Source organism: Hyla sarda, chromosome 5, assembly GCF_029499605.1.
Source record: "Hyla sarda isolate aHylSar1 chromosome 5, aHylSar1.hap1, whole genome shotgun sequence".
NCBI lineage: Eukaryota > Metazoa > Chordata > Amphibia > Anura > Hylidae > Hyla > Hyla sarda.
The window spans coordinates 209,092,285-209,117,281 of NC_079193.1; the positions used below are offsets into that span (position 1 = coordinate 209,092,285).

General features: G+C 41.6%; 2 protein-coding genes across 5 annotated transcripts in view; one reads left to right on the top strand and one right to left on the bottom strand.

The window, feature by feature from the left end:
• The window catches only part of WRNIP1 (WRN helicase interacting protein 1), a 93,964-nt gene that overhangs the window by 34,512 nt on the left and 34,455 nt on the right, over positions 1–24,997 (bottom strand). Inside the window, exons 3-4 of the mRNA XM_056521037.1 lie at positions 16,674–16,906; positions 8,261–8,466 (exon numbers count right to left, since the gene is read on the bottom strand). Coding sequence (XP_056377012.1) covers positions 8,261–8,466; positions 16,674–16,906 — 439 coding nt within the window. The remainder of the gene's footprint in view (positions 1–8,260; positions 8,467–16,673; positions 16,907–24,997) is intronic.
• MYLK4 (myosin light chain kinase family member 4) overlaps positions 16,773–24,997 on the top strand; it is a 186,982-nt gene continuing 178,757 nt past the window's right edge. For 2 of the 4 annotated variants that reach the window (XM_056521032.1, XM_056521035.1), the window contains exon 1: positions 16,817–16,950. Coding sequence is in view for 1 of the 4 variants with exons in the window: in XM_056521028.1 (XP_056377003.1) it covers positions 16,913–16,950 (38 nt within the window). In the remaining 3 variants the exon portion in view is untranslated. Of the gene's footprint in view, positions 16,951–23,417; positions 23,525–24,997 lie in introns of those variants that run through there. The other 2 variants (XM_056521028.1, XM_056521036.1) reach the window with 2 other exon arrangements.

Below are 24,997 nucleotides of genomic sequence, written 5' to 3' on the forward strand. Positions count from 1 at the left end.
TTTGAAACTACACCCCTCAAGGAACGTAACAAGGGATACAGTGAGCCTTAACACCCCACAGGGGTTTCACGACTTTTTGTTAAAGTTGGAAGTGTAAATGAAAAAAAATTATTTTTTCACAAAAATGCAGTTTATAGGGGTAATAGGAGAAAATGACCCCCAACATTTGTAACCCTATTTCTTCTGAGTATGGAAATACCCCATGTGTGGACATCAAGTGCTCTACTGGCGCACTACAATGCTCAGAAGAGGAGGAGCGCCATTGAGCTTCTGGAGAGAGAATTTGTTTGGAATAGAAGCCGGGGGCCATGTGTGTTTACAAAGCCCCCCCATGGTGCCAGAACAGTGGACCCCCCCCCCCACATGTGACCCCATTTTAGAAACTACACCCTTCACATAATGTAATAAGGGGTGAAGTGAGTATTTACTCCCCACTGGCGTTTGATAGATCTTTGGAACAGTGGGCTGTGCAAATGAAAAATTTAATTTTTCATTTTCACGGGCCACTGTACCAAAAATCTGTCAGACACCTGTGGGGCGTAAATGTCACTGCACCCCTCATTACATTACATGAGGGGTGTAGTTTCCAAAATGGGGTCACATGTGGGGGGGGGTCCATTGTTCTGGCACTATTGTGGCTTTGTAAACACACGTGGCCTTCAATTCCAGACAAATTTTCTCTTCAAAAGCCCAATGACGCTCCTCCTCTTCTGAGCATAGTAGTTTGCCCGCAGAGAACTTTACATCCACATATGGGGTATAATCTTACTCAGAAGAAATGGGGTAACAAAATTTTTTTTTTTGGCATATTTTCCCTTGTGAAAGTGAAAAATTTAGAGTAACCCCAGCATTTTAGTGAAATTATTATTATTTTTTTTCATTTTCCCATCCAACGTTAACGGAAATTTACGCAGACATATGGGGTATCTCCGTACTCAGGAGAAATTGCGTTACAAATTTTATTTATTTTTTTTTTTCCTTTTACCGCTTGTAAAAATAACTAACACTAACAGGCTGGTGTAGCCCCCAACTTTTCCTTTTTATAAAGGGTAAAAGGAGAAAAAGCCCCCCAAAATTTGTAGTGCAATTTCTCCCGAGTACGGAAATACCCCATATGTGGCAGTAAACTGTTTCCTTGAAATAGGACAGGGCTCTGAAGTGGGAGAGTGCCATGCGCATTTGAGGACTAAATTAGGCATTGCATAGGGGTGGACATAGGGCTATTCTATGCCAGTGATTCCGAAACAGGGTGCCTCCAGCTGTTGCTAAACTTCCAGCATGCCTGGACAGTCAGTGGCTGTCCGGAAATGCTGGGAGTTGTTGTTTTGCAACAGCTGGAGGCTCCGTTTTGGAAACACTGCCGTAAGATACGTTTTTAATTTTTTTTTTTTTTTGGGGGGGGGGGCAGTGTAAGGGGGTGTATATGTAGTGTTTTACCCTTTATTATGTGTTCGTGTAGTGTAGTGTACATTCGCACTGGCGGGTTACGGCGAATTTCCCGCAGCTCAAACTTGAAGCAGGAAACTCACTATAAACCTACCCGTGTGAATGTACCCTGTACATTCACATGGGGAGGGCAAACCTCCAGCTGTTTCAAAACTATAACTCCCAGCATGTACTGACAGACCGTGCATGCTGGGAGTTGTACTTTTGCAACAGCTGGAGGCACACTGGTTGGAAAACCTTCAGGTTAGGATCTGTTACCTAACAGTATTTTCCAACCAGTGTGCCTCCAGCTGTTGCAAAACTACAACTCCCAGCATGTACTGATCGTCAAAGGGCATGCTGGGAGATGTAGTTATGCAACAGCTGGAGGTACGCAACTACAACTCCCAGCATGCAGACAGCTGTTTGCGCATGCTGGGAGTTGTAGTTTTGCAACATCTGGAGGACTCAAACTGTAACTCAAACTGTAACCCTCCAGATGTTGCTAGGCAACTCACCGGCTTCCGTAGTACCCAGGGAGCTGCTTCGCCATGCTCTGCTGCCGCCACCAATTGGTAGGTGGACTTCGGCGTCTGTCCCTGTCGGTTTCCCCGTTCTGCCCCGCCTATTGTGGGTGGGCAGAACGGGGAAACCGAAAGTTAACCCCCCCCCCCCCGTCCCCGATCTCCTATTGGTCGCTGCTTCTAGATGACCAATAGCAGGGATAGGAGGGGTGGCACCCCTGCCACCTCAGTCCAATCCCGTCAGGGGGATCATGGGTGTCTTTGACAACCCTGATCCCCCTTATTTTCTGGGTCACCATAGACCCGTATGACCCGGAATCTCGGCAAATCGCCAGTGTGAATGGGGGGGTCTAATGACCCCCCCCCTGGGCATTTGCGCAGGGTGCCTACTGATCGATATCAGCTGTCACCACAGTCCGATTCCCGCCTGGCACGCGGCAGGGACCGAAATTCCCACACGCATACCGGTACGTCATGGGTCCTTAACAGGTTAAAATAGTCATTTTCTCACCCCTATAACTTAATTTTTCCGCGTACGGGGCGGTATGAGGGCCCATTTTTTGTGTCCTGATCTAAAGTTTTTAGCGGTACAAAATTGTATTGATCAGATTTTTTGATCGCTTTTTATTTTTTTTTTATGATATAACAAGTGACCAAAAATACGCTATTTTGGACTTTGGAATTTTTTTGCGTGTACACCATTCATAGTACGGTTTAATTAATTTAATTATATTTTTATAGTTCGGACATTTCCGCATGCGGCGATACCACATATGTTTATTTTTATTTAGAGTTTTTTTTTTTATGGGAAAAGGGGGGGGGGTGATTCTTTTATTATGGAAGGGGTTAAATAATCTTTATTAACTTTTTTTTTCACACTTTGTTTGCAGTGTTATAGTCCCCTCTATTGGCTATAACATTGCACACACTGATCTTCTACACAGATCACTGCCATGCATTAAGATGGCAATGATCAGTGTTCTCGGCGGTCGATTGCACAAGCCTGGATTTCAGGCTTAGAGCAATCAATCACCGACCGGATGCACCGGAGGCCGGTAACGGACCCTCCTCTCGCATTCTAGCTGATGAGGACATCGTGATTTCACCGTGATGGTGCCGATCAGCCCATCTGAGCTGCCGGAAGTGTATTTTTGCTACGCCGCCTCTACAGTAGCATGGCACAACGATCGGTGCTGCACGCTATTAGCTGCTGGGACCAACCCGCTATGACCGGGATCGGGCTCAGGGCGTACAGATACGCCCAGCGTCCTTAAGAGGTTAAAGGCTTTATTTTTCATTCATTTATCCTTTGGATGTGCAGTGCATTTTTTACTTTTTAAAAACACAGAAACATGGTTGTTTATTGACAAATGGGGGTAAGGGCTACACACACTGTTTCTCACAACTGGGTAGTGCCTGTTTGGTTCTTGAATAGTACTGCCCAAAGCATATGACATTATGAGTAGTCTACCTAAGTAGTAATTGTGCATATGTAGTACATAGCAAACATCTACTTAAAAGGGCAGTATACACACTTGGGGGAGATTTATCAAAACCTCTCCAGAGGAAAAGTTGCTGAGTTGCCCATAGCAACAAATCAGATCGCTTCTTTCATTCGGAAAAGGGCCTCTGAAAAATAAAAGAAGCAATCTGATTGGTTCCTATAAGCAACTCATCAACTATTTGTCTGGACAGGTTTTGATAAATCTCCCCCTTGGTTTCTCTATATTTAATTTTGGACCATATGGCTTCTGACATTGTACAGTAGCTTAGCAGTTAGAAAGAAATGTTAGTAAAATGGTGTATACATTCTACTTACCACTTTCCAAAACACATTTATTAACTATTAGGAGCTCGGTCAGATTTCATTCATGACCAGAAAAAAACTGAGCTGCCTAACACTAAAACACTATGCTTTATGGAAGCCACACAGACTATCAGAACCTGTATTCAAGAGATGACTTATTGATTTCTATGGGAGAGTGCTCTGTGACTTGTGCAAAGGTTATTGTGCTAGGAAAAGGAGGAGGCCGAGTTCTATCACCTATTGTAAATGGCCTAATCCCATCTTTATAATATCACCTTTCACTGTAATGCTGCCTGTGATCATAATGAGGAGTCTGCTGAAAACTTCTCCCTACAGAACATAAAATGTACTATAAAGGTTTGGTGGCCAGAGTGAAAGCTGCAGGATTTTTTTAGAATAGGTAGTGACATGAGAAACTAAACATATATATATGTCAAAAACAAATTGTCAAAATATAGGATTTACATAAAACTTGATTTAAACAACTGGTAATTCTCTTTAAGATGTAAAGCTAAAGGACATGCTACAGCACATAATGGAGGCTATAAACCATTCCGACATGTTATGATAAATATGAGTTTTAGTTCCAAGAGATTTTGTTGTATGATCAAGGAATTTTGTTGTATATTGTGATATGATCATACGGCAGTGAGTGGCAAAGTGTCAAGTTCTTCAAATAGATCATCACCAAAAAAAAATCCTGTAATGCAATCCATTTTGCAAATAAGCCAGTTACTGCCTCTAAGGTCTTGACTTATCTGTCTACAACGGCCTAACAAAAAGCATCTCAATGTTGAATTGAGTCCAGGATGGAAAAAAAATACAATTATTTTGCTTTAAGAAAAACTAATCTAGTCTAACTTTCTCTCTTGTAATTGCACAAAATTTACACATCTGAGCTAGACATATAATAATACTTGTTTCAAACATTTGTTGTACAAATTAGGATTTAAGGACATGTAGGCACATTAACCCCTTAATGACCACGGACGTAAATGTATATCTTGGTTTGGCTGGACTTCGCGCACCAGGACGTACAATTACGTCCTGTGTATGACCGCGAGCATCGGAACGGTGCTCGCATCATACACGGCAGGTTTCGGCTGCTAGCAGCAGCCGGGGACAGGCCGGTAATGGCTGACATCCGCGATCGCACGGATGTCTGCCATTAACCCCTCAGATGCCGTGATCAATACAGATCATGGCATCTGCGGCAGTGCGGTACTTTGAATGGATGATCGGATCGCCCGCAGCACTGCCGCGGCGATCCGGTCATCCAACATGGCGACCGGAGGTCCCCTCACCTGCCTCCGGCCGTCTCCCGGAGTCTTCTGCTCTGGTCTGAGATTGAGCAGACCAGAGCAGAAGATCATGAGCCCTCATACCACCCTATATACGGAAAAATGGAAAAGTTATAGGTGGTCAAAATAGGGCGATTTTAGATTACTTATTTTGTACAGAAAGTTTTAGATTTTTTTTCTAGCCATGGATATCATTTTAATCGTATTGACCCACAGAATAAAGAACACGTCATTTTTAACGTAAAGTGTACAAACCCTCCAAAATGTGCAAAATTGTGGTTTTCATTTAAATTTCATTAAATTTCCTTGGGTTCGCCGTACATTTTATGGTAAAATGAGAAGTTTCATTACAAAGTACAATTGGTCACGCAAAAAACAAGCCCTTATATGGGTCTGTAGATGGAAATATAAAAGAGTTATGGATTTTAGAAGGCGAGGAGGAAAAAACAAAAATGCAAAAATAAAATTGGCCCGGTCCTTAACCTCTTAAGGACTTAGGGCGAACCTGTACGCCCTAAGCCCGATCCAGGTGTGAAAAACGGGCGCCGTGACCCCGCATCACACCGGGTGGGTCCCAGCTGCTAACGATAGCCGGAACCCTGGGCTAACAGCGTGCGTCACCGATCGTTGTGCCACGCGCTGTTAACCCTTCAGACGCGGTGATCAAAGTTGACCGCCGCGTCTGAAAATGAAAGTAAACGGTTCCCAGCAGCTCAGTTGGGCTGATCGGGACATCGTGATAAAATCACGATGTTCCGATCAGCTGGGGCGCAGGCGGAGGTCTCCGTACCTCTCTCTGCGGTGTCCGATCGGGGATTGATTGCTCCAAGCCTGAGCTACAGGCTTGAGCAATCGAGCCCCTATCTGACTGATCCCTGCAAAGCTATGGCTTTGCAGGGATCAGCATAGGAGATCAGTGTGTGCAGTGTTATAGGTCCCTATGGGAGCTATAACACTGCAAAAAAAAGTGGGAAAAAAAAGTTAACAAAGGTTATTTAACCCCTTTAAAAGTTATTCCTTTTCTTTCTACTCACATTCACAGGATCGGGTGGGCGATATCATCTTACTATACTATGAACTGTAAGACTTGTTACTGATTATATGCATACAAGGAGAACTATATCATCTTATAACTTTATCATTTAGCCATCAATCTTGACTTTGCGTTAGATCTTATGATTTTATTTTTTACTGTGGAAGTTCGGATTTTATTTCATTTTACACATGGACATTTTTTGAATATTTGATCACTGCATTTTTATTTCACTCTCTGACAAGGGCCCTGTCAGTTGAGATAGCATATGCTGTGTCAGTTTTGTTTTGTTAGTCTGTCTGTTCCCTACTGTTCCTTGACCGGAGTCTGAATTATTGTATTTTATTATTTTGACATTTTACGTCCCTCACTTGTCTAGGGAGGGACTGTCACCGTGTTTATGGACCTGTCATCTAGGGCAGTTACGTAAATAGTCAGGGACAGGTGAGAGGTCGAAAATAGTGTGCACTCCTTTCCAGCCCATACGTGAAAGTAGTGAAATCATATGTGATTACTGCTAAAGGAAGATCACTCTTATTCAGTTACCACATTACAGGACTGTTGTTGAAAATAAGGTATTGAATACATTGATACACGTTACCATTGAAATAGCAATTATTTTGTTACCGTATATATCTGACCAGTTTGTGGTGTTTTTTTTATTTTCCCTTCATATTAGTATTACTATCTTTTCTTTCCCCAACAGTTACCTGAAGAAGGTAAATAACCAAGCTGGTTATTCCCTTACCAGCAGATTTATGTTCATGATAGGAGCCCAGTCGGTCTGGCTGTAACATCATGAAACCACACATCAGACTTGCTGAATTTCTCAGCATCAAAACTCACATCAGTCTGATGTGAGGTCATATCGTGCAACATCTGGACCAATAGCTCCTTAAAGCGTATTCAAACTATACTGAAAATCGAACATAACTTGCTTGGCCGATTTTGTTTAGAAACAGATTTGTGGACCATCTGCTGTCTATGCTGCAGCTGCAGGCTGCCCAGAACAATGGTTTAGGAAATCCAAATCTCCAATATTCAGTACGAGATCCAGTGGTAGAGAATGAAATTACATTTTATAGTAGTGGATCCCACACTTGAGACTGGAGCCTAGGAGACAGAACTCTCTCCTAATGCATAGTTATAAGCCCAGGTATTTACCCATATGCACACTCAAATTTATCAATACTGCAAGTAAAAAAAAAAACTGTCTTATTTGCCCATATTGACTAATCAGAGCTTAGCTTTCATTTTTACAAGGCTAATATGAGAAATGAAAGTTGTGTTGTGATTGATTGCTATGGGCAAATCAGACAGTTTTTGTCTCAGGCAGTTTGGATAAAGCGGACATAGTGACTGTCTTCTGATTTTGTGTCTGATTTGGTTTCATGATAAACTACAATCTTTTGGTAGTCTGATCCTGCAGTTATTTATTTCCATCTGTCTTGTACTTAAAAATAACATACAAAATAAATTAGTGTAAATTAGAGAAAAGATGGAAGACTACATTACAGTACCTTACTACACAAAGTTCATTTTAAGTCTCTTACCATGGAGACATATAGGTCTGTAAAATAACTGGAGATACAGTACAACGAAAAATAAGAAAAAAAAAAGTTGCAAGTGAAGTATTTTCTCGTCTCAAGAATTAGCAAAATGCTGTCAATGCTAATTTTATATCCTTACCTATTCTCTCATGTTTGTGCCCGAAAGCTGATCCAGGTAATTTAGTCCACCACCATATAACTACTAGATATCCCTCTTCCTGGCAATTCACTGAACTGTAGAACATCACACACAAGCTATGCTAAGTAGCTGTAATTTCAATAATTAGTTCCACACATGGCTCAAAGTATTATGGTAATACTTAAGCAATGTAATTGCTATAAAAAAAACTACCAATAAATAACTTTCCCCATATTGGTGCATTAGAGATGATACACTTAAACCCAGTGACAAGTAATATGAAAAGCTGAAAAGCATTTTCTATGAAGGTGAAGCTATAACACAGATGCGCCTTTTCATAAACTAGATAAGGACATGTTCAGCTCTTCTTACTTGCTAAGCTTGGTGTCATATCTAAGTTGCTGACATGAACATCAGTAAGAGCAGAACATGCCTAATCACTAACACAACCTTATTAAGAAAAGTAGTTATGAATGCTCACCAGCTCGATCATAGAGAATATGGGAGCGCTGTAAACCTTCTTTAACGTGTTCTTCCTTTATAATCATTCCTTGTATTGGGGAATGTGGTCCTGCAGCAAGTCTAGACTGAACAGACAGCTGCAAACCATTCAGTCCTGTTCTGGCATCGCCGTCACAAAGATGCGCTAAAGTTGTTAAAGCTTTTGCCTCTATGTACATTTGACATCTAAAAGAAAATCACAAAAAATCAAAGTCACATTTGGAATACAAACCCTTAATATCAGCAAAAAACGTCAGTGCAAATTAGATACTGATGAATTGCATAAACAGAAAATCATATGATTTTTCAGTCAAAACAATGGAGGCAAAAAATAACTACAGAATAAATAACCACATTGTAACAATTCTGACATCAATTGCCTTATTGTCCAAATAGTCACACTACTAAATACTGAACCTATAAATGTATATGACACAGCAGAAAATTACAAGGCAGACGCGTACAGAAGACCATGTTTCAGGTCAATGATGCAATCTCTTTATCTCCACAAGAGCAAGTACTCTGTAAACTACCGTAAACTATTGCTTATCAACATGTAGTTTTTACTTAAAGCATACCCGTCAGATCCAACAAACAAAAAATATTTATATATTACTCAGTACCTAATCCTGACCATGTAAATCTACTTTTTAAGTGTCTAGCACCTTAAATTTTTCAATTACACTTTTATTGTAGCTCACTAGCTTAAATTCCTCTCTAAGGGAGGGGGTGTGGCCTCATTGTGCAGGTCTCCACCCCCTCCCTCAGTATGCTGTCTGCTCACATCTCCCCTAGCATTAGCAAAACTACAACTCCCAGCATGTCCTCAATGTCAGGGCATTCTGGGAGTTGTAGTTCTACTAATGCTAGGGGAGATGTGAGCAGGCCCCTGCCCTAGCATTCGCAAAACTACAACTCCCAGAATGTCCAGTCAGGGCATGCTGGGAGTTGTAGTATTGCTAACCCTTGTTAGTATCAGTGCCACACAGGATGAGTAACATGAAGGAGACCTGCACCAGGAAGATGGGGCATATGGGAAGATTGGAAGTATTTGATACGCGGCGGCAGGGGAACATGTGAGTGCAGCAGTGGGTGGCTCTGTGAGCGGCGGCGACGGCGGGCATGTGAGCAACTCAGCGGGCGGCTCTGTGAGTGGCAGCAGGGGGCATGTGAGCAACTGGCGGGCGGACATGTGAGTGGCGGCGGCTGGGGGCAACATGAGCAGTGGCTGGCAGAGAGTGCTGAATAATGTGCGGTGCGAACCCTGGAGCTGCACCAGCCGACATCAGCTTTTCCCCCATGGTGAAAACTCCTGCGTCCCTCATAGCTGACAGAATCTGGAGGGAAGCAGGAGTTTTCACCACACAGGCAGTGCAGGTCTTTACTTACCCTGTCCTCACTCCCGGCTACGCGCTTACACAGGCTGAGTGAGGGGGGAGCGAACATACCTGCAGCCCTGTCAATCAAAACCTGCGCCCATGACGTAGGTGATGACAGCTGGACACGGCCAGACTGGTATGTTTCCAAGCAGGCAGGGGGGGGCAGTTTTTTGACTGGCTTTTTTGGCATGAATTAGTGAAAATTTTCTGATGAAAGCAATTGCAAAACTTATTGTTTTGAAATGCTTTAAAACATATAAAAAGTTTTTGTATCTGACAGTGCCCATTTGAAGGAGAAATGCGGCGCTAAACTTTTGACTCAAATAGTGCCTGGGCTGCAAAAACTAGAAAAATAAACTTTAACTCACCTTCCTAATTTCCTTACTGTTTAAAAAGGAGCTTTTTGGGAATTTTACAATGATAACTTATCTTTAGCTTAGGCTACTGATGTCTGATCAATGGGGACACCTGGCAAATCTACAGATCAGCTGTTTGACATAGCCGTGGCTCTGGCATACACACAATAAATGGGGCCAGAAGCAACTGGCTCTGTTGACTCTGTAGTGATGGGTGCATGGGAGCTAAGCTGCAATAAACTGGTGCCTACAATATACAATAAACGGAGCCAGGACTTCTGCCTCATTCATTGTGTATATGCCTGAGCCGTGACTCTCCCGAATAGCTGATCGGCGGGTTGCCGGTACATTAGCACCCCTTCACTAAGACATTGATAGTCTAAATGGAGGATAGGCCATTAAAGAAAGATGATCTGAAAACTCATTTAACTCCTTAAGGACCACTTCCTTTACTTTAAAGGGCTACTCTGCCCATATACATCTTATCTCCTATCCAAAGGATAGGGAATAAGATGTCTGATCGCAGGGGTCCCACCGCTGGGGACCCCCGTGATCTCTCCTGCTGCACCCCAGTACATCAGCAGCCTGGAGCTATGTTTGCTCTGTGGCCGATGACGGGCGATACAGGGAATGGGGTATCGTGATGTCACGCCCCACCCCCTCAATGCACAGACTTGCATTGAGGGGGCGGGACCGTGACGTCACGGTACCCCGTCCCCTGTATCGCCCGTCAGCCACGGAGCAAGTGGTGGGACCCCCGTGATCAAACATATTATCCTCTATCCTTTGGATAGGGGATAAGATGTCTAGGGGAAGAGTACCCCTTTAAAGGCATGCAGTCCTGGTCCTTACACCTGTGCCAATGTATTTATATAAAGTAGGTTAAGTGACTAAATATGGTTTAAAGTGTCCCGGTCATTTACCAAAACTTTTGACATTTCAATGTCAAAAGTGAAAAGTTCAGATCCCTACAGATCTCTAGAACAATTGGGAACAAGCGTGCATTCAAATCCCCGGGTCATAGTGATCTCTGTTCAGTTGCTCTGGGCAGGCTCCACAGACATACAGTTTTTCACATAAGTAAGTCCACCCCCACATTTTTGTAAATATTTTATTATATGTTTTCATGTGACAACACTGAAGAAATGACATTCTGCTACAATGTAAAGTAGTGAGTACACAGCCTGTATAACAGTTTTTAATATTATGTCCCCTCAATATAACCCAACACACAGCCATTAATGTCTAAACCTTGGCAACAAAAGTGATTACAACTCTAAGTGGAAATGTCCAAATTGGGCCTAAATAGCCATTTTGTCTCCCCGGGGGTTATGTGACTTGTTAGTGTTACAAGTTGTCACACTCAAAACATTTGTGAAGGTGGTGGTTGGGTGTAGTCTTAGAGTCCCCAAAAAAGGTAATTAACACAGTGTAATTCACATGGCATAATAGTAGGTAAAATGAGGGTGATGCCTTGACTGACACCGTGTAAGCTGGTTTGTAGGTTTTGAATGTTTTCATGTTAGCGTTACAAATTTTTCATTCAATTCAACAGAATTTGTTGGGATCTTTAAAAACGGATTAACTCGTAACCTTATTATTAATGGAAGCCATGACACCAGTGCGACCAGAGCTTAACACTCTGGTTTGCAGTGGCTGTAATTCATACTCCCAATAGATGTGCAAGCTAAGCTTGTACTCTAAGGGACTTGAAAAAAAGCTAATTCTGGCTCACTACAATTACATTGTGAAATAGTTTAGTGTTCCAATCTGTAAGATTCCGTATATTTAGGGAAATGTGTCACATAGACAGACTCTTAAAACATAACCACATCTAGACAACTTGTTCATCTTCATGAACCCATTTAATGATGGAAAACAATGAGACTACAAGGTGAGATCAGGATTCACTGATAACATGTCAACTATCAATAAATGCATCTAGTTCTTTTCATAAACACTCTACAAAGTCACAAGAGATTCTTCATTTAAAGGGTTTGATCTTGTATGAGTACTAATGCCAGGTGGCAATCTGCTTTTATGTACATACAATCCCACTATTGGGAAACTGACACAAGTTAAGAGAGGAAACATACTGAAGCAACGTCCTTTCTTAACCGCAACATGAAAAGCATCTAGTGGATGGAAAGTCTCATGTGCGTCACTAGAAAGATTGAAATACCTAATATAACCACAGTCTGTCTTGTTACAGACAGGAGAATCTAAAAGCTTTAGTCAGTAGATGAATTAGGACAAGCCTTAAAGGGGCAGCTAGAAATGGTTCATTATGTGACCTGACTACAACAAACTAAGTGATAGCTTACTCCCCATTCCACATTCCCAAGTAGTTTTTTTAGCCATGATGTAATCAAAGACTGGAGTCGCAGATTAAATAGGGTATGTTCACAATACATTTATTATGCCTATTTTGGTGCACAAGACAAAAACTGCACCCCCTGATGTAAATGGAACATCTAGCATATATTTTTCACTGCTGATTGAAATCTACTTTGTGTAAAAAACTAAAATATATAGGTGTATGGATATGCTTTATCTGTATAAGCTATCTAAGTGCTTCTAGAAGCTGTGAACAAATTTCTACATAGATCACAGCATAATAAGGTAATCTCACCCTGACAAAAGGCAAAGAGCAGAACAGCACATGTAGTACTGTACTGCCAAAAAGCACTATTAGCCAGCAGTACATGTACCTCAGTAATACTAGGCTTTAACAATACAAAGCCCACTGTGACTCGTGGGATATCCCATTGATTAGCAATCCTACGTAATGAACTAAATGACATTTCCAACTGGATTTTCCTCAGATTTTTGGGATTGCTCTGAAGAATGAACATTACTGTCCATAATGTATGAAGGATAAGCAACCTATAGTATAGTGCACTCCAAAGTAACTATAGGTTGCATATCCTATATACATTATGTACAGAATAACAGCTGGGCTCCTGTGATCCTGGTACAGCAAACCCATGCCAGGCAACTAGATTGCCACTACAAAGAAGCAGCAGCCTAGTCAAAAGCCTTAGCCTCCGTGGCTGCCAATTTCCTACTATTGATAGAGTAGTGCACTGACTGACATACATAGGGACTGCATTGATCTGTATGACCCATCTTATGATGGCTCATACAAGTACCCTATGGGGACTAATAAAGTGTTAAAAAAAAAAAAAAAAAAAAACACACACACACAAACTACAGTTAACCACTATATAAATAAACTCTTTCCACAATAAAATTACCAAAAAAGTTGGTATTGCCACATGCAGGAATGTCGAAACTATAAAAAAATTATTAAAGAAATCACATGGTATATGACCTAAACGTGGAAAATAAAATACTAGACACCAGAATTGCAGTTTTTTGATTACACACATCCCAGAGAATATTTGATAAAAAAAAGTGATTAAAAAAAGTCTGATCAAAACCAAAATGGTACTGGTAAAAACTACAGATCACTGTGTAAAAATATATGAGCCAAACAGACCACTATATGAAAAAATGTAAAAGTTATAGGGGTCAGAAAATGTCAATTCTAAAAAGCATAGTATTTTAGTACTTCTGCAAAGCAGTAAAACATGACCGAAACTATACAAATTGGGTATTGTTTTAATTGTACTGAGCTGAAAAAAAAAAAAAACATTCATTTTTTCCCCCCAATTGTACCTCACAATTTTATTTATTTATTTTTTTCATACCATACTCTTGGAAAAAAAAGGCATTACAATGTATAATTGGTCCTGCAAAAAAACAAGCCATCATATGGGTATGTAAATGAATAATTAGTTATGGCTATTAAAAGGCAAGGAGGAAAAAACAAAAGTTCACTGAACTGAAGTGGTAAGGCTACAGATAAAACCTACAGATACACAGACATTATAAAGTAATCTGCCAAAGTTTTCACCTCTTACAGGTGCATAATTAGTCCAAGAATAAAAAAAGCCCGAAGCCTTGAGCCAGATGGTCTCACAGACATAACGCTGGGGTCAGCTGGACTACCAAGATAAGCAGAAGGTCAGACACTTAAACAAGTGTTAAAAATCTTTACAGCACCGCTTACAAGTCACCAACTCACATCACCATATAGATGTGACTGGCAGCTGTCATGATACACTAATAATGTGAACAGGTCTTTAGATTGCATTAGCCAAAAATATTCCACGTTAAAGGGGTTTTACAGGACTTTAAAATCAACAGTCCTCCGGTCTGCACACTATTTTAGAGAGAGAAAAAAACAGAAAAATAAACAAAACAAAAAAACAAAGCCCTAAGATGTATTTAAATGATATGTGTTTTTGATTTTTTTGCATCATGGTGTCTAACATGCAGATTTTGACATGGGTTTGCCACAGATTTTACTCTATGTACTGCAAAGGGAAAAGAAAAAAAACTGCAGCAATCCTGCAACACAATGAAAATTCAGCAACATTTTCGATACGTGTATTTTACGGTTATTGGTTATGAAGTTTAGAATCTGTACCAAAAATCTACTGGAATTCGGTCACATCTGAACATGCCTTTAAGGTTTGAGAGATATGTACATAGAAAATAGGTGCATTAACATATAGAAGTCTGTCTTTGTCACAAAGTGAAACTGTTTTATATCGAACGATTTTTATTAAATGAATTAGGAATGTATCTGTATATTGTGTACTGCAGGTGGCAATTGTTACCAAGGTCACAGTAGCTGCACTATAAACAATCATTGTTGCTTGTGTATCACATTTTGTGCCGTGCAGTTAAAAGGATAGTCTCTTAACAGGCTAAAATGATTGATACGCTAAGCACTAACTTGGGCAACGTGACGGGAATGAAATTCAAAGGGCTGAGGGAATCCCTTCTTGTACACACAGTAATGTGATACTTTTGCATTCAATAACATTCTGTGCTTCCCAAAGTTTCCACAGACACAGGCACAATATTTCTGTTTGCACATACTGTACACGGTCATATATTATACAGAAACTGCTATAGCTACAGAAAAAAACTATTCTTGCAAAAAATCTGTAGCATGAATTGATGAAACCATTTCATAAATAATAATTCTCTAAGGTCACATTCACATGAAACAGCCGTGTTGGGATTTTTACAGCAATGTTATGTTGTAGTAAATAGAACTTCATGGATCTTGGTCACAAGGTTCTGTTGAGCACTGAAGGTTTTTTCAAGTCATTAGGTTTGATTTTCCTTTGCAGTTTTGTTGAAATATTAATTGCAACAGAAAACCATAGTACTGAATACTAGAATTGTTCAGTTTTTTTACACATTTGGGGGAGGGATTTATTAATGTTTTTTGTTAGAAATGGTTGCAAACTTTTGCGCAAACATTGATAGCGCTGAGCTAAATGTGCACTTTTTTGTGTTTTCTGGTGAAAGCAATGATAAATTCCGTCCATTGTATTTTGGTCAGTGTTTGGTCCTCACTTTGGACCTATATATATAGCCCATAGATTTAAGACCTCAGCGATTCCCAATTAACTCATTCCTGAATGTCCTTAAAGAGTCTACAGTGGACTGTCGGCTATCAGCCTTCCCGATTGCTGTATACACAACACTAAAAGAGTCATAAAGGCTTCCTTCTCTTAGTACTGGCAATTATGTGATCAATGGAAATAGGGTAGCTACAGCAGCTACTGGGTCTTAGGGTATGTACAAGCTACTGAATGTCTGCTCAGAGACATTTTGTGTGTAACAGGCACTGCTGTAACGAGTTAGCGCTGTGATCACATAGCCATGTGCTGTCCCCATTAATGGCAATACAGTTCCGCATGGTATTCTGCCATAAGAATGAACATGTTTATTCAGCAGAGTCCAGAACTTGAATTTCTGCAGTGAAATTCAGCAGTATGCACAGTGCAGCAGAATAAAATCCTGTTGAAGACAATGGGACGCTGCTGCACTGGAAATCAGCAATGGAAAAATGTTGTGTAATCGTAAAATGCCCTTCAAAGTTCTTTTTGACCTTATAGGGGGGGGCACAATATGTAAAATAAAAACAAATGAATCTGTGCTTGTGGCAATAAAATAATAAATAAATTAATTAATTAATTAATACAGCACAAACAGCTTCTGGCCCTGCTCCCTATATACATCTTCTTTATAAACAACTGTAATGGAAAAGGGGGCACAATTTAAAAAGGCTATTTAACTGAACTTTATGCTATAAATAAAAAAATAAATACATTGAAAAAAATATGTTTTTTTACATTTTGCCCAATATCACATAAAATAAAAAATGTAATGATAAAAAAAAATCACAAAAAAATATGCTCTATGTGCAATAGAAAACATTTAACAAAATGACAGAAAACTTCATAGATTTCAATTTAGAAAGTACCAAGTTAAAAAAAAAATCTCTGTGTTCCTTCGATAACAGGTAAATTTTGTTTGTGAAACACATTTAAATTATAGAAAGTAAAAATTGCACATATCGCAAAACTTCAGAAAACCTAATAAACTAGTCTGATGTATTAATAAATTACAGTAGCACAAGGGACTCTAATGTGTGTACACTTTTAGTTTGCTGCCACAAGTCACTGCTCGACATCTACCCCCCCTTGCATCCTCCCCTTTCTTGGCCACTTGACAAACTAGACCCTTCTTTTTTTGTGTACCAATGGGCATCTGTTGCTCTATCACTTACTCGGAGGTATCACTGCTACTGAACTCAGCCTGTTCATTCTCTTGCAGAACCTGGATTCCCAAAGAGTGCACAGCTCTCCCCAAGATAGCCTCCATTGCTTCAACAGAAAGCTTCTCCAGAACAATAACTCTGCAACGGCTTAACAGCGCTGTGTTCACCTGGAAAGAGGGATTCTCTGTTGTTGCTCCAATAAGAGTGATTGTTCCACACTCAACGTGTGGTAGAAAAGTGTCCTGGACATGGGAGGAAAGCAGAAAGAACATCTTAAGTATCCTGAGTAAGTATTTACATCTTAACATATGTACTGCACAGAATGTCAGGATTATAAAACATTGGGCTAATGACATGCATTTGTGAAGTGGTAGATTGGTTACATTTGGAATTCTTTTAGTCAATGGGAATGTACATGGGTTTAGGTAAATAGTTAAGGAGCAATGAGATGCTGCACACTGCACCCAATCTATGAGGGATTTAAAACATGCTAAAAATGTCTTCCCCTTCAGAATGCAGTAACAATCCTAAGTGCTTGTGCGATAGTCACTATCCTTATCGTCTAATGTGCCATAACAGCTTGTGTATCCAAACAGCATACAGGCACTTCTTTAACCCTATGATAATCTTCCAGTCTATTTCAGTAAATTTGATAGTGTGTCACAATTATGTTCTTCTTGTTTGGAGTAGACCACAGCCTAGGTTATCATTCCTTTTATTTATTTGCTTCCACATCTGTTAAATTGTTGCACATAACCAAGAAAAAGATCGAGATACTAAATGTTTGGAATAGATTTCCATATGAACTTGGTAATAATTTGTATTGGACTTTTAAAGAAAAAAAACTGAGCATTTACTTGTATTTTAACACAAGAAAAGGGAAATGGTGGAAGAAAGTCACATTTTTAAATATTTCCTTAGGGAAAAAAAAGGGACTGTTACATAACCAGAAAAAAAAAAAGACAGTAAAAAGTACAATTTAAGTGTGTTAAAGTCTCTCTCATCTGGGATTAATGAGAATATTTGGTGAGGGTTAGGCTCCTTTCACACTATGAGCATTCATCCATTATTAAACGTTCGTTTTCTGTGTGAAAACTGATGTATAATCATGGCTGAAATAACGGATGCTAACGGCTAAATAAATATTCATCCGTTAAGACCCGTTATAACATCCCTCATGTATGGCCTTTTAAAACCTCTGCTACAGACTCCCACAGCCGGGACCACTACTACTCCCATCATGGAACAGACTTGTTTCCATGATGGCAGTAGTAATTCCCTGGCTGCGGGAGTCTGCAGACAGCTGGGGAGGCTACATTAGTGTTTGTACTACTACCCCCATCATAAAACAGAGTCTGTTCCATGATGGGGGTTGTAGTACAGGGGCTGAGGGATTGATCGCAGTGGGTTTCACTTCTGAGACCTGAAGCGATCAGAAGTTATTAAGCGAGGGAGCGGGCGGCAAGCTCCGCAACCCTGCAATGTATAGCGTGTTTTAACTTTCATTTTTAAATCCCCCGCCGGGAGCCCTGAATGGCCGGTACTGAGGAGCCAATCAAAGCTCTCAGCGGGAGATTTAAATATGAACATTGTGAGTAGCAGGGGGGCCATATCTATATTAAAAGCACTGTGGGGGAAAGATATATAGCACTGCAAGGGGGGGCGCAGACATATAGCCTATATATCTAGCCCCCCAGCACATTTATAATATGCCCCCTGCAGCGCATTTATATATCTCCCCCGCCGGCACACTAATAAACATATACCCCCCACCGGCACACTAATAAATGTATACCCCCCCCCCCCCCCCATCGACACATTAATAAATGTATACCCCCGTCGGCACATTAATAAATATATACCCCCCGCCGACGCATTAATAAATATATACCCTCCGCCACGCATGTACAATGTGCCCTCGCAGCACAGCCATCTATATTTATATGTCACATACGAAAAGTATTTCTATTAGCAGTGCTAAGTGCCAGCAGACGTCTGCCGCGGCTGGCTGGGTTCAGTCAGCAGTCAGAGCTGCCGGAGGAAGCCAGGGGACCAACCCCCCCCCCCCCCCCCCCCCCCTGCCGAGATCAGAGCCCCCTCAGGAGATAAGAAGCCCCCATAGAACAGGGAAAGAATACAGCCCAGGGAAAGGTAGGGTAAAAAAAAAAAAAAAATTTCTCCCTCCCTGGCCCCTAATAGGTCCCCAAAGGTCCTCTGCAGTTTTTTCAGTATGACCTGGGCCCTATTATGGGTTCTGGGCGCTGCAATTTGCCCCCCCCCCCCCCACCCTTTTTTTTTGGGCCGCAGCGTTTTTTTTTACCCCATATAACGGTGTGTGATTTTTAATCACACACCGTTATATAATAGTCACACCAAACACACACTACATACTTAAGGGGAGTCTCATCTTCCGCCAGTATATTCCCTCGAAGCGGACGCGGTATGGCGTGAAGCTCTATAAACTTTGTGAGAGTACCTCCGGGTACACTTACAAGTTTAGAGTGTATGAGGGACGAGATTCCCGTATTGAACCCCAAGATTGTTCCTCCACTCTGGGTGTTAGCGGGAAAATAGTTTGGGACCTTGTGCACCCATTGCTGGAAAAGGGTTACCATGTGTACTTGGACTTCCTTTATACCAGCATCCCTCTGTTCACATCCCTTGCCGCCAGATCCACGTCCGCTTGTGGGACCGTATGGAAAAACCAGAGAGGCCTCCCTCTAAATTTTCTGCAGACACCTATGCCCAAGGGTGAGTCCCGTGCCCTTACCCATGAAAACCTGTTGCTGTTCAGGTATAAGGATAAGAGGGATGTCCTTATGTTGACCACTATTCATGGTAACGGCAGCTCACCTGTCCCAGTGCGAGGTACCACAACAACGGTCCTCAAGCCCGATTGTATTCTGGACTGCAATCGGTATATGGGGGGGGGGGGGAGTTGATCTTTCTGATCAAGTCCTCAAGCCATACATGGCCATGCGGAAAACACGGGTATGGTACAAAAAAGTTGTGGTCTACTTGGTACAGGTTGCCATGTACAACTCTTTTGTACTTACCAGAACGCTGGCAACACAGGGACATACCTTCAGTTCCAAGAATAAGTCCTAAAGGTCCTGATCTTTGGCGACCGGGAAACAGCAGGCCGGAGTTCCCATGGAACTGAAGTAATAGGTGCCAGGATTGTCCCAGGCCAACACTTTCCAGGTGAAGTCCCCCACACTGGAAAGAAGGGACGAACCCAGAAAAGATGCAGAGTGTGTTACAAGAGGGGGATTCGGAAGGATACCACCACTCAATGTGACACTTGCCCCGATCATCCGGGCCTCTGCATTAAGGATTGCTTCAGGGAGTATCACACTTCCATGGAGTACTAAATTTTCCCTTTTCATTTAAATTTCTCCACTAAATTAGTTATTTAGTGTAGGGCTGGGCGGTATGACCAAATACGTGTATCACAGTATTTTTTTTTTTACTTACGGCGGTTCCACGGTATATAACAGTATTTTCACCTCCCCCAAATCATGTGACCCGCCAGCGCTGTTCTGCCCCCCCCCCCCCCCCAAATGATGTTTCCCGCCAGCACTGTTCTGCTCCCCCAAAATGAATGATCAGCCCAGCGGGGTACTAGTCACATATGTCACCTTCAAGCACTGCCCTCCTCCTCTTTGTTGGGGGCCGTCGGCGATGGAACTCACTGTACGCCAGTGGTCTCCAACCTGGAGGTTGGAGACCACTACTGTACGCTGTATACCTATGCCCGGGCTGCAAAAGATGAAGCAAATAAACTGTAACTCACCTACGTTGGCCACACGCTGGGGACGGGAATGTCGGACAGCCGTCAGCCTATCACTGGCCGCAGCGATGTCCCGCCCCAGCCAGTGATAGGCTGAGCACACTGTCATGTAAGAAGCCGGCCAGAGCTCCTTACATGACAGTGGGCTCAGCCTATCACTGGCCAGGGCGGGACATTGCTACGGCCAGTGATAGGCTGACGGCTGTCCGACATTCCCGTCCTCAGCGTGTGGCCGACGTAGGTAAGGTAGAGTTACAGTTTAATTTCTTTATCTTTTGCAGCCCGGGCATACAGCGCACAGCAGTGGTCACAAACCTGCGGACCTCCAGCTGTTGCAACATCTGGAGGTCTGCAGGTTGGAGACCACTGGTGTACAGTATAGAGTTCCAGCGCCCGGCGGCCCCCAACAAAGAGGAGGAGGGCAGTGATTGCGGGTGACATATGTGAGTAGTACCCCGCTGGGCTGATAATTAATTGGGGGGGGGCAAGAACAGTGCTGGCGGGTAACATAGGATTAGTTCCCCGATGTACCGGTATACATCGTATACAAACGGTATACCGCCCAGCCCTAATTTAGTGTACCCATGTAATGCCCCTTGAGGGGGGGTTCCGCTGTTCTGGCTCCATAGGCAGCAATACAAAAGCTCAAGGACCCTGACTGCCCTCCTGCTCCTCCAAAACCTGGTGTGCACCCTCAGAGCTGCTTACATCAAGATATGAGGTATGTCCTTGCTCCAAATAAATGTATCTACAAATTTACGATGACATTTTCTCCTTTACCACTTGGGGTAACACCAGTATTTTAGTGTAAAAAAAAATCTAATTTTGCCTTTTCACATCCCACTTAATGAACCTTTATCAAACACCTGTGGGGTGTTAAGACTCACTGTACCCCTTGTTATATTCCTTGAGGGGTGTAGTTTCCAAAATAGTAGGCCATGTTTTTTTTTTTTGCTGTTCTGGCACTATAGGGGCTTCGTAAATGCGACATGCCCCCTCCCCCCATTTCAGCAAAATTTGCAAATGTGACTCCTTCTCTTCTGAGCATTGTAGTGCGCCCGCAGTGCACTTGACGTCCACACATGGGGTATTTCCATACTCAGAAGAGATGGGGTTACAAATTTTGAAGGGCATTTTCTCCTATTACCCCTTGTAAAAAAAAAAGTAACATTTGGGGGAAAACCAGCATTTTAGTGGAAAAAAAATTTCATTTACACATCCAACTCTAACGAAAAGTCGTCAAACACCTGTGGGGCGTTAAAGCTCACTGTACCCCTTGTTACGTTCCTTAAGGGGTGTAGTTTCCAAAATAGTATGCCATGGTTTTTTTTTTGCGTCCTGCACCATAGGGGCTTTTTAAATGTGACATGCCCCCCAAAAACCATTTCAGCTAAATTTGCTTTCCAAAATCCAAATGTGACTTTTTCTCTTCTGAGCCCTGTAGTGGGCCCGCAGTGCACTTGACGTCCACACATGGGGCATTTCCATACTCCGAAGAGATGGGGTTACACATTTTGGGGTGCATTTTCTCCTATTATCCCTTGTAAAAAAGAAAAATTTGGGGGAACACCAGCATTTTAGTGAAAAAAAAAATTCATTTACACATCAAACTTTAACGTAACGTCGTCAAACACCTGTGGAGTGTTAGGGCTCACTGTACCAAAAGCTTCCAAAATAGCATGCCATGAGGGTTTTTTTTTTTTTGCTGTCCTGGCACCATAGGGGCTTCCTAAATGTGACATGCCCCCCCAAAAACCATTTCAGAAAAACTCACTCTTCAAAATCCTATTGTTGCTCCTTCCCTTCTGAGCCCTCTACTGTGCCCGCCAAGCACTTGACATACACATATGAGGTATTTCCTTACTCGAGAGAAATTGGGTTACAAATTGAGACAATTTTTTTCCTTTTACTCCTTGTAAAAATTCAAAAACTGGGTCTACAAGAATATGCGAGTGTAAAAAATTAAGATTTAGAATTTTCTCCTTCACTTTGCTGTGAAGGGTTAACACACTTACTGAATGTCATTTTGAATACTTTGAGGGGTGCAGTTTTATAAAGGGGTCATTTATGAGGTATTTCTAATAGGAAAGCCCTTCAAATCCACTTCAAACCTGAACTGGTTCCTGAAAAATTCGGATTTTGAAAATTTTGTGAAAAATTTGAAAATTGCTGCTATACTTTGAAGCCCTCTGATGTCTTCCAAAAGTAAAAACATGGCAATTTTAAGATGCAAACATAAAGTAGACATATTGTATTTGTGAATCAAAATATAATTTATTTGGAATGTCTATTTTCCTTACAAGTAGAGAGCTTCGAAGTTAGAAAAATGCAAAATTTTAAATTTTTTCATCAAATTTTGGAATTTTTCACCAAGAAATGATAAAAGTATCGACAAAATTTTACCACTAACATAAAGTAGAATAGGTCACGAAAAAACAATCACGGAATCAGAATGAATGGTCAAAGCATCCCAGAATTATTAATGCTTAAAGTGAAAGTGGTCAGATGTGCAAAAAACGCTCTGGTCCTACAGTGAAAATTGGCTGGATCCTTAAGGGGTTAAAGAGAACATGTGGTCAACCCCCAAAAATTAAGATTTTACCATCATTATAGCTTAGAGTGCCTTGATCAAACACAGTTTTACTGTTTTTTGATAAGCTCTTCTGTTCCTGAGATACAAGGGTTTACTGTATATTTTGACAACTGAGGGAATCTGTTTAAAATGCATTTTACCTGGAAAAAAAACCTGTCTGTGGATTGCTAACCTCCTCCTCCCACCAGTGAAGCCCAGAGTGGTTTTGTATTTTGCCCCGTTTTTGTAAATTACAGCGTTTTTGCCACAATTCTGCACAAATCCTAGCAAAAAGAGTAAAAAGAGTCCTTAAGCAGCTAGAACAGCGATTCCCAGCCGGGTGCCATGGCAACCCCACATTAAAGATATCAACAGAAAAAAATGTGTACCTGCATCTCTCTAGCAGACATGTAACATGCTCGGGAACTTTGCTAGAAGCGCCTCCTATTTCGCAGGACACTTCCTGCCTGGATGGAGCCTGTGGAATTAGCCTTGGTAGGACAAAAAGTTATTTGTTTGCTGCTGCTTGAGCTGATACATATACACAAGAGGATTACTGCTTGGGAGACTCTTGTGACCGAAACGTATTAATGCTGTGGTGTATATACGATGCCTAAGAGTAATTACTGCTTAAAAATGTGGGAAATATTATATTGCTGAAAGCGATCACTGCTGCGGTATAGGAGATACCTGAAAATGTCTACCTATTGTGCAGGGGGGAGTGTGTGTGTGGTTGTTGGGGGTGGATGCGAGATATCTGATTATTGCCTCTGGGAGGGGTGAGGGAAGAAAAAGGTTTCATGAGAAAGTGATAACTGCTATGGGCAGAATGAGATGGTGGCACTGAAAGTGATTACTGCTGGTGGGATGACATGATAACTGATAAGATAGGAGGAGGTGCTCCATATCTGAAACACAGTATCTGGAGGCATCAGGCAGCGCTGTATCTCAAGAAAGGAGGGTACACGGAGCAGTAGTATTAACCTAGCAGGAGGAAAGCGGAATTTAAGGATGGGCAGTTGTGTTGCTGTGGAGGGTAGGAATTGTGAGAGAAGTTGAGGCGGTTGCCTTGTCCAGATGGTAAAAAAAATAAAAAACAAATGAAGAGAAGGTTTACAGAGAAGACCTGCGAGTTACCAGATGTAATTGTTCTATATTCTGGAACTGCATCTGATCAGTACAACATATGGACACTAGAGTGCACACACACACACACACACACAAAAGGGAGGACAATAAATAATTGAAGGCAGGCAAAGAAGGGAGGACAGTGGACACTAAAGGCACCCACAGAATAGGGGTCAGTGGACACTAGAAGGCAGGATAGAGGAAACTAGAGAACATGAACAGAATGAAGATAGTGGACTCTAGAGGGTACATACAGAAAAGAGGGCAGTGGCCACTATGGCATGCATAGAAGGAAGAACAGCAGATAGAGGACTTGAATACTATTTCCTGCTCAGATGAGGATACTGGACTCCTGTCCATACTTACTTTATTATTCTCTACATAACAGTGGGTTTTCCCCATCATTCTACACTTAAAATGAGAACAGAATTTTAGAAATGTTTGCTAATTTATTAGAAGAAAAAGCTAAATTCCCTGAGTATTCAGACATTTGCTTTGACACCTGAAATTTAGCTCTGGGGGCTTTCTATTTCTCGATTATATATGAATCGTTTTAACACCTTGATTGAAGATAATTCAGTTGATTGGGTAGGATTTGGAAAGTCACAGCCCTTTCTATATCTATTTTTATAAGGTCCCAAAACTGACAATGCATATCAGTGCAAAAACAAAGCCATGGGGTGAAAAGGACTGCCTGTAGAGCTCAGAGACAAGCTTGTGTGGAGGTACAAATCTAAAAGAAGGGTATAGAAAATGTCTGCAGCACTGAAAGTTCCCCCAAAGCATCTGACAGAGCTTAAATAGGTACTCCGATGGAAAACAATTTTTTTTAAATCAACT